Source organism: Oratosquilla oratoria, chromosome 11 (genome assembly GCF_046742065.1).
Source record: "Oratosquilla oratoria isolate Oo_2021 chromosome 11, ASM4674206v1, whole genome shotgun sequence".
In the NCBI taxonomy this organism is placed as follows: domain Eukaryota; kingdom Metazoa; phylum Arthropoda; class Malacostraca; order Stomatopoda; family Squillidae; genus Oratosquilla; species Oratosquilla oratoria.
In genome coordinates this window covers 70,886,961-70,897,492 of record NC_134787.1, presented here as the reverse complement: position 1 = coordinate 70,897,492, position 10,532 = coordinate 70,886,961, and the positions used below count along the sequence as shown (strand labels likewise).

At 42.2% G+C, this 10,532-nt stretch overlaps 1 protein-coding gene across 2 annotated transcripts in view; it reads left to right on the top strand.

Annotated features, from left to right (window-relative positions):
- The window catches only part of LOC143029927 (uncharacterized), a 45,527-nt gene extending 42,159 nt beyond the window's left edge, over positions 1-3,368 (top strand). For both annotated transcript variants that reach the window (XM_076193137.1, XM_076193138.1), the window contains exon 8: positions 1,110-3,368. In XM_076193137.1, coding sequence (XP_076049252.1) covers positions 1,110-2,099 — 990 coding nt within the window. In that variant the 3' untranslated portion in view covers positions 2,100-3,368. The remainder of the gene's footprint in view (positions 1-1,109) is intronic.
- Positions 3,369-10,532: the final 7,164 nt, after the last annotated feature.

The following is a 10,532-nucleotide window of genomic DNA, read 5'->3' as shown; positions in this document are numbered from 1 at the left end:
CCTCAGGACAAGGCCGAGTTATACGTCAGAGTAATCATGAAAATGCCCGTGTTCTTTTGTTTAGAGTCTTAGACGGTGTCAACGTTTTTGATTGGCTGTCATTCAGAGGGTGAGGCCGGACACAATTCGAGGAGAGAGGAACGAAGAGGGGAAGTGTATGAGGAGAAGAAGAAGAAAGAAGAAGTGGAGTAGGAAAAGAAAGAGGTGGAGCAGGAGGAGGAGGAAGTGGAGGAGAAGGAAGAGAATGAGGAAGGGCTGGACAGGGAGAAGAGGAGAAAAGGAGGAGGAGGAGGAGGAAGAGACAGAACAGGAGAAGGAGGAAATGGAAAAAAGAGGAGGAGAAGGAGCAAGAGAGGGCTCAGAGGAGGGGACTTAATGCAGGTCTTTAAGATTAGGGAATTCATAACATCAGAATTAAAATAATGTTCACAATAAATAAAATCAAGACGAGAAATAGCGGTCTCAAACTGTGAAAACGTAGATTCAAGCTAGAAGTAGATAAAACGAGGGAATACTATTAGTGAGTGAAATAAATTTCTCTCCTAGGAGATGGAATATACGTAGTTAGTATATGTAGTGCAAAATTCTAAGATACAGTTCGAGAAACACCTGTGCAATATACTCGTATTGTCATGTCGGTCAATTGGTTTGCTTATTTTAGGAGCGCTTGTTTTGGTGTTTGTATATTCAAGGACCAACGATGGGTACTTACCTGTCCTTAAATGGTGTTTCTTTTGATAGACTCATCGACAACTGACAACTGCATACAAACTACCCGGTAACACTCTCACCTCCATATAGAAGTGTGGTTCCTGATACTAATGTATTCGCCTGCATTAGGTCCCCTATTAAAGAAGTTCTCTGACTACCAACGGGTGGTTTCAATAAGTTGAAAGGAACAATTCATTTCATACAAAAGTTTATCTCAAGATTGTCCTCACTTTTTTTCAAGGGGATGGATTTACACGATGAAATATTATAGTTATGTTAGTGTTTCTGTCGTTTTGCCTTTGTTTCAATACATGTTAGCTGTTTCCACCCTCACACTAGTTCTTTCACTCCTATTTTTTTTTAAATAATTCTATCAAGAGGTGTTTTCTCTTCACCAGGTCACCCATCACGTGACCGAGAAGAGGTCGAGATCACTGACCCGGTCGCTGAGTGAAAAATTCTTCGAACCTCTGAAGTCATCCTCCAACCACTCCTTGAACATCGCCCTGTTCGAGGAAGAGAAGAAGAAGAAAAAAAAGGGCAAGAAGGAGGATGGTGGTGCCGCCACGCGGGAGACCCGAAAGCTCTCGAAGCAAAACACTTACATTCTTCAGCATAGCCAGAAGACTTCGGAGTCTCCCGAGACCACTCGGGTTCAGACCTCCTCCTCCTCTCACCAACCGGCCCGACTCTGTAGGTCCATCGAGAACCTGGAATATTCTCGCGTCCTCGACGACATTAGTCCCATTCCTGAAGATGTCAGTGAAGAGGAAGACCATTACACACAGATATGTGACTACGCGCTCCCCCCGGGCACCAGCGAAAACAAACGAGAGGCGTTTCGCCGCCACATGTCTAAAGAAAATATTCGAAGCCCGTCCTCGGGCGGTAAGGCCACAAAGGGCAGCAAAGAGACCGGAAAAAGACCTCTGTCGACAGACAGCAACCCGAGAAAGTCTCAGTCCGAAGGAGGGAAGAATTCCCTGACGAGAGATATCAAGAAGAAGACAACGACCGAAGAGGTCGGCATGGAACGCGTCAGGATAGAGGTCAGAGCCGAGTCTCTGTTAGAAATCAACGAACTGGAGAGTCTGAAGGAATTCGAAGTGGACGAAGCTCCTTTCATAGACTACAGACATTGTTCTTTGCCCCCTAGGCGCACGGAGAAGACCTCGGTCTTCTCAGACGAGAACAGAATAACTCTCACCATAGAAAACGAGCCTCAAATATCAAGTACAATCAGTGACTCAAGTGCTAGTAATTTCACGCTTCTTAAGACTGATGTGGGAGGATATTATGTGCGACTACCCGGATTTGAAATACCCAAGGAAGAAATTGGAGTCACGGTTAACGGAGATGACATTAATGGATACGACTCGCTGTGCTAGTGAAAATGTAAATATGAAATGAAAGTAGTGTGCGAAAAAATATATATATACCGGCGTAAGAAGGGCTAGTCATCCGTGAATGATGTGAGAGGAAATGAAGGAGAATAAAAATAATTTTACTTTGAATGAACATGCTCGATGCATGTGTGCCTTTGTGTATGTAATGTTAAAGCTGGCTTATGTATATGTGTGCAAGCATGTCTTTGTGCATGTAAGGTTACAGTTGATTTATATATACGTGCGTGTGTGTGAAAGAGAAAAAGAGATTAATAGAGAAATGAATAGAATTGTTTTGGATACGGTTGTATGTGTACTTTCTGTATTTTTCTCCTTTTTTGTGTAATGTCAGCTATTGTTTGAAGGGTCATTTGCACTGCACATTTACAATGTAAATATATCTATCTGTACACAATTTCTACATATGAATATGTACTCCAGTGTACTCATTTATTTTGTACACGCATGAGTTTACGGACATTTTTAGAAAGACAGGACGCATGTGTGAGCGTAAATGTGTTTGCAAATGTAACTTTATATTGTATCCAGCATTATTTAACATGTCTTCTCCATTACGTAAATTATTAGTGTCGTGATTTCTTGCTTGAATGCAAATAATCACTGAGTATTCACCTACGTCCATCTGACTCGTACAATAGCCTCTCCAGTCTCGAAGGATTAAGTGACCAGTGACAAATGAAGATCAACAAGTGGCTCAGAAGAAAAGAGAACAGAACTATGACTCTTCGTGAAAAAAGCAGTGAATGTGAATGGTGAATTTGTACAAAGAGTATTGACCAAAATATATCGATGTTAAATGCGCACCAAGCACCAGCTATAGTGACCAAGGCGCTACAAAACAAGTCAAATCACCTAAATTCCATTGTATCGTTACAGAATGTTGTTAGGAAAGGTAACAAACGAAAAATTGTTCACAATGATAGCTGGAAAAGTTTATCCGAACATTCTGGAAAAGGCAGGACGGGGTGAGAGAGAGAGAGAGAGAGAGAGAGAGAGAGAGAGAGAGAGAGAGAGAGAGAGAGAGAGAGAGAGAGAGAGAGAGAGAGATCCCACAATCTTTGTCATCCACCCACACATCACAACCCACGTCATCCTCACCATCGTTTCATCGCATCCCGTTCCCCTTCCTATTCCACGACTCTCAACTCACCACCGCCATCTACGGAATGCCGGAAGTGACAACGACCTGACGTAGATCGGGAAGTTAATGTGTCATCCTCAGGGCATGCACCGTCTCGTGATAAACGAATAAAAATATTAAATGAGTTTCATTCATTTCCTCTTGCCCAAAAAGGGGCCATTATCAATGGTCTTTAGTGAAAACAGAAAAAGGAAGCAATCGTAGGCTGTCAACCCTTTCGCTGTGTTTTAAAACCGAAGTATTTATTCTAGCTACTGTAATGTGAATCTATTCACTTGAGGAAAATTCTCTTCGCAACGATAGGGTAAGACGAGTTTCCGCATAACTGGACATCAAAATATGTTTTAAGTTTACAAACTTAGTATTGGGTACCACTCCCACATGTAGGACTCTAATGGACTGTTCAGTGTTTGTATCGTACTGGCTGTCACCGAACACTTTTATTCATTCACATATAGGGATAGCATCAATCCCATCTCGACATAATCATTTGAAAAGCTACAAAATACTGTAGCCTACCAGAGAGATATAACAGAACAATCCACGAAGTCTATGAATTAATCGAAATAGGTTATGAACAATAGGTTATGAACAAGGACTCCATTATAGTAAACATGGAACTTGTAAGGCTCACTGGGACCTTGCTCTGATGTAGATAGAATGAAGTCTCGTCAGAGGGTAGACGTATCTGTTATCCACCAATCAGTTAATCAAACTGATGAACTTAATCTTATTGACTTATTTACCATCTTCATCGTTTTACATTTGTTAGCTATGTCCATACCTTTTAACCTTTTGACTGCGGAAGGGTCTTCAACCATATGAAAGGTCTTCAACTATATGAAATAGCCTGGCGGCAGCCAAAATAGATATATGAATAGGAAAACTCAGCGAAGGAGTTAACTGTGATCACTTCAACTGTAGGGCGAGTTTCCTTAATTGACACAAAATCGTCTGACAGCTGTCAATAATAACACAGGCCAAGGTGATAAAGGGGCTATGTACAACAGAAATAACAATGACTACAAACCTATACCCCATTACAGTAACAGGATCATTGTATATGAAAACCTGTGGTGGGGGAAAAGAATACTGCCACCAAGTTTCCCACTTGGATCGTAAGAGGCGAGAAAAAAGGGACGGAGAGAGGGACTAGGCATCCTTCTCCCTGTAGCCCCACGGGGCACACATCCTAAAGAGAAAGGTGAAGGCATAAGGGGTGCTGGAGGGCCTCGGGCCAGCACCCTAAGGTTTGGGTCTTTTAATGTGCGTGGATGTGGTACAGATGAGAGTAAAAGGGAAGAGATAGGTAGTATGTTTGTGAGAAGAAAGATGGATGTGTTGGCTTTGAGTGAAACTAAGTTGAAAGGGAAGGGTGAGTGTAAGTTTGGGAGTGTAAGTGGGAGGTTATCAGGAGTGAAGAGAGGGCGAGGGAGGGAAGGGGTGGCTATTCTAGTAAGTGAGGAGATAGGTAAACAGGTAGTGGAGTGGAAGGAGGTTTCCTCAAGGATAATGTGGATGAAGGTGAAACTGGGAAAGGAGATGTGGGTCTTTGTAAGTGCATATGGGCCTGGCAGTGAGAAGAGCGTGGAAGAAAGGGAGGCCTTTTGGATAGATTTAAATGAGTGCATAGAGGGTTTAGGAAGAAATGTCAATGTAATAGTACTGGGAGACCTTAATGCTAGGGTAGGAAAGGATCCAATCAATGGAGTGGTTGGGAAGTGTGGAGTTCCAGGAAAGAATCGTAGTGGAGAGTTGATGGTGGAAATGTGTCTAGAAAGAGAGTTGATGATAGCAAATACAGTGTTTCGGAAGAAAGTCAAGCATAAGTACACATGGGAGAGGGTGGTAGAGGGAAGGGTGGTAGATAGAGCGCTAATGGATTATGTAGTGGTAAATAGGATTATGATAGGAAGAGTTAAGGATGTACATGTGCTAAGGGGAGAGGGTGGGGGAATATCAGATCATTTTTTGGTGGAAGGTAAGCTGAGAGTGGAGGATAGATGGAGAAAGAGGAAAGGGACAAAAGGTAGGGAGGTTCTTAGAATGAACTCCTTGAATGAAAAGGAAAAGGAGAAGGAGTACGAAAAGAAGCTGAAGGAGGAGTGGGAGGGAGTAAAGGATGGAGCAGAGATGGGTGTGGAGGAGGAATGGGGATGGTTCAAGGAGGGAGTCATAAAGTGTGCAAGGATGGTGTGTGGAACAAGAAGGACAGGGGGAAATAGAAGAAAGGGTAGTGAATGGTGGGATGAGGAAACAAAGAAGGTTGTAGAAGAGAAGAAGCGAGCTTTCACAGATTGGTTACAAAAGAGGACGGGGGAGTCATATGAGACGTACAAAGAAAAGAAAAGAGAAGTAAAGCAAAAGGTAAAGGAGGCAAAGAGGAGAGCAGATGTGAAATGGGGTAGGAGTATGACAGAAAATTTTGAAAGTAATAAAAAGATGTTTTGGAAAGAAATAAAGAAAGGAAGAGGAGGCAAATCAAGTAGAGAAGAAAAGGTAAAAGGTACAGATGGAGAGTTGATAATGGAAGAGAAGGCAGTAAGGGGAAGATGGGCAGAATATTTTAGGGAGTTGCTAAACGTGAAGGACGATAGGGAAGGAAAGATAGCTGCAGTGGGAAATGCGAAGAAAATGAGAGTGATGAGTGAGGAGAATGGAGGAGAAATAAGGAAGGATGAGGTGAAGGCAGTTGTAAAGATGATGAAAGCAGGTAAGGCACCTGGTCTGGATGGATGCCATGCAGAATGTCTGAAAAAGGGAGGTTCAGTGATGGTGGACTGGTTGGTGAGGTTATTTAATGTTTGCTGGAGAGAGGGTAGAGTACCGGAGGACTGGAGAAGTGCCTGTATAGTTCCTCTTTACAAGGGAAAAGGGGACAAGTGTGAATGTAGTAGTTTCAGAGGGATTAGCTTGTTAAGTGTAGTAGGGAAGGCTTATGGGAGGATCTTAATTGAGAGGATTAGGAGAGGAACAGAAGGAGTAATTGGTGAGGAACAGTGTGGATTTAGGACAGGTAGAGGTTGTGTAGATCAGATCTTTGTGGTAAGACAGATATGTGAGAAAGCTATAGGAAAGGGGAAGGATGTTTTTTGGGCTTTTATGGATCTGGAAAAGGCTTATGATAGGGTAGACAGAAAGGCACTGTGGGAGGTTATGAAGATTTATGGGATAAGAGGAAAGCTTCTGGGAGCTGTCAAGAGTTTTTATGAGAGTAGTAGAGCTTGTGTCAGGATTAGAAATGGAGAGAGTGAGTGGTTTGAAGTAAAGGTGGGACTTCGTCAAGGATGCGTTATGTCGCCCTGGCTGTTCAACTTATACATGGATGGGGTGGTGCGAGAGGTGAATGCTAGGGTAGTGGGTCAGGGATTGGAGATGGTTAAAGAAAATGGAGAAAAGTGGGAGGTGAGCCAGCTGTTGTTTGCGGACGACACTGCGCTTGTGGCAGGGTCGGAGGAGGGATTGAGGAAGCTGGTGGCAGAGTTTGGGAGAGTATGTGATAGAAGAAAGCTAAAGATAAATGTAGGTAAAAGTAAGGTGATGAGATGTACAAGGGGTGAAAGTGGCAGTAGACTGGAAGTGAACATTGAGGGAGAGCGACTGGAGGAAGTGGATAGTTTTAGATACTTGGGTGCAAGTGTAGCAGGAAAAGGTGGAGTGAAGGTGGAGGTAGAATGTAGATTGAGAGAAGCGAGTAAATGCCTTGGTGGATTAAAGAGTGTAATGAGGAATAGACATTTGGGAATGGATGCGAAGAGGAGACTGTATGAAGGAGTGATTGTGCCAACAGCACTGTATGGGGCAGAAACGTGGAACATAAGAGAAGAAGAGAGAAGGAGTTTGAATGTGTTTGAGATGAGGTGTCTGAGAAGTATGGTGGGGGTTACTAGGCTGGATAGAGTGAGAAATGAGGAGGTGAAGAGGAGAACAGGGGTGAAAAAGGATTTGGGAGATAGGGTTGATGAAAGAATATTAGGATGGTTTGGACACATGGAAAGAATGAGTGAAGAAAGACTAGTAAAAGAGGTATGGAAGGCAGATGTGGAGGGAGTGAATATGAGGGGACGTCGTAGGATGAGGTGGATGGATGGGGTGAAGGGGGCTTTGGGGAAGAGGGGAATGTCTGTTGAGGAAGGAAGGGAGAGGACGGAAGACAGAGGTGAGTGGAGAATGGTTGTATATGGATGATGTTGTGATTGCATGAGGAGGAATGGGCAGGGGGGTGGGGGAGGGGTAGTATGTGTGAGTAAATTTTGACGCAGCCCGAAGGGATTTATCCCCGTCCTCTCCTTATATGCAAAGGGGGACGGAGAGGGGGGGTCGCCGATTAAATGAAGCGGCCTTGCTGTGGATGTGCTGTGTCTTGCGACACTGCTTCTGACCCAGGGCGGTGGGCAGGGTGCAGGGATGACCCGTCATCCAGGAGGTGCTCAGATGAGAGGGAGGGTGGGAGGGGTGTGGAGTGTATTGATTGATTGATTGATTATAAGCGTTCAATATGGTGTCGTAACTACTAGGTTATTGACACCGAAAGTAAACTCAATATATATTAACTACTGGATAAAATAAAATATGTCTTATATATTAAAATCAGATCAAGTTAGAGAAACCAACATCTTCAATGAAATTGAAAAGAGAGTCTTCGTCCAAGTCTTTTCCCAAAATGAAACTCAAATTAAAACTCCCAGCCCTGTCCCTGTTAAAATGTCTCTCTCTCTGTTCCACCAAGCTAGGACATTCGACCAGCAAATGTCTAACCGTTAGTGGCACCAAACAATCGCTGCAAAAAGGCTGGTAGTTACCACTCATTAAAAAGCCATGAGAGAAGTTCGTGTGTCCAATTCGGAGGCGACACACTGACACTTCTCTTTTACGACAGCTGGATAAATATATCCATGGATTAACAGAGTCTGTGATTTCTCTCATCTTATTAAATTCGATCAAAGACCATGAGAATTGCCAGGAAGATTTTATTGCATTCTTAATTTCAGGCTGATAGTCGGTATCTGGAAGGGCCTTGTTAATAGGATGTTTTAATGATCCTTCTTTGGCTAACCTGTCAGCCTCCTCGTTGCCTATTATACCGACATGGGACGGAACCCAACAGAACCTAATTAATTTTCTTTTACGACTTAGTAAAAACATCCATTCTAAAATTTCTGAAACTAATGGATGGGTAGGATTATAAGAACTTAAGGCTTCCAAAACACTCTTAGAATCGCTAAAAATTGTGAAACTAAAACCAGCATGGTTTACTATTCTTTTTAAAGCCATTAGAATTCCATGCAGCTCAGCTGTAAAAATTGAAGCAGAGCTAGGCAATGCTCCACTGCAATTAAAACTGGGAAAAACAACTCCAAATCCAACGCCAGCATTGGATTTGGAGCCATCTGTATATATACAAACTGAATTTCTGTGATCTTCAAAGTGGGTGAGAAATATATGTTTGATCACAGGCTCCGGTATTCCAGTCTTAGATACTTCTAAGCAGCTGCAGTGATCTACATGTGGTAGCCTCCAAGGAGGAAATGCTGAATGCTTTACTGGAAGAACTTGAAATTGGGGTAAACCTAATTCTTCTAAAACATGTCTTACTCTAAGTCCAAAGGGAAGTGGACATGAAGATTTATTATTAAAATTATTAAAATTGCCATTAAAAATAATTTTAAAACTTAAGGAGTTAGGAAGTCTCTGAACTCTAGTCCAGTACTTAATCATCTGGGACTGCCTCATTAAAACTAGGGGTAATTCCCCAGCATCAACAAGGAGACTTGGAATTGGTGAGGACTTGAATGCTCCTGTAGCAATCCTTACCCCAGCATGATGAACAGCATTCAGTCTCTCTAGCTTTGTGCTTCTTGCTGACGAGTATATTTCAGATCCATATAAAAGTTTGGGTAAAACCAGTGCCTTATGCAACTGAAGTAGGTGCTTACGATCAGCCCCCCATTTGGTACAGGAAATAACTTTGAGAACATCCAAAACTTTCATGCATTTTATCTTAAGGTTTTTAATATGCGGCTCCCAAGATAGTTTTGGATCAAATAGCAGACCCAAAAATTTTGCCTCCTCCACGCATGAAATTCTCTGACCATATAGGTATAAATCTGGGTCAGGATGGTGACCTCTAATGCGGCAGAAATGCATCACTACTGTTTTTGATGGTGAAAAACGAAATCCATGCTCAGAGGCCCATCTAGCTACTTTATCAATTGTCAACTGTAGTTTCCGCTCTGCTACAGACATTCTAGATGCTGCAAATGACAAGGACAAATCGTCAACAAAAAGCGTAAACATTACTTCAGGCGGAATAACGGAAGCAATACCATTGATACTAAGGGCAAACAGGGTTACGCTTAACACACTACCCTGAGGAACTCCTTCTTCTTGTACCGTTAATTTGGATAGAGTATTACCTACTCTAACTTTAAAAAGACTATTTTTTAAAAAAGCTTTGATAAAAAGTGGCAATTCACCTCTCAACCCAATGTTGTGAAGAACTTTTAAAATGCCATACCTCCAAGCAGTATCATATGCCTTTTCAAGATCAAAAAAGACAGTGATATGATGCTGCTTGGATAAAAAAGCATTGCAGATCGAATCTTCCAATCGAATCAGTACATCAGTACAAGAGTGCATTCTACGGAATCCACACTGAGCAGAAGAGATCACCCCTCTCCGTTCTAGAAACCAAACCAACCTGGCATTGACCATCTTCTCCATTAATTTACAGAGACAAGATGTCAATGCAATCGGTCGATAACTCGAAGGGATGGAGGAATCTTTACCAGGCTTGAGGAAGGGTAAAATTAAAGCTATTTCCCAAACATCAGGAAAATCGCTATCCTTAAAAATTCTATTTAAAACATCCAAGATAAAAACTTTAGTATTATATGACGAGTTCTTTATCATATCATATATAATTTCGTCAAGTCCAGGAGAAGAGTTTTTACTTTTAGATAAGGCTGATAAGAATTCTTTCATGGAAAAGGGTATATTGTATGATTCACTTACATTAGCAGTGAAATCAAGACAACGAGCTTCCTCATTTGAGCGTAATTGACAATACGGTGAGTCAGGGTTTTTGCTAGATACTTTGGCAAAATGCCTTGCAAAAGCTTCACTCACAGTTTTTGGATCTGATACAAATAATCCGTTAATTTTCAAAACAGGAGGAGGGGAAGGTTTGAATTTTCCAGCTATCTTCTTGATCTTGGCCCAAACCAACGTCATTGGAGTTTTCCATGTGATACTAGAGAGAAACAGTATCCAAC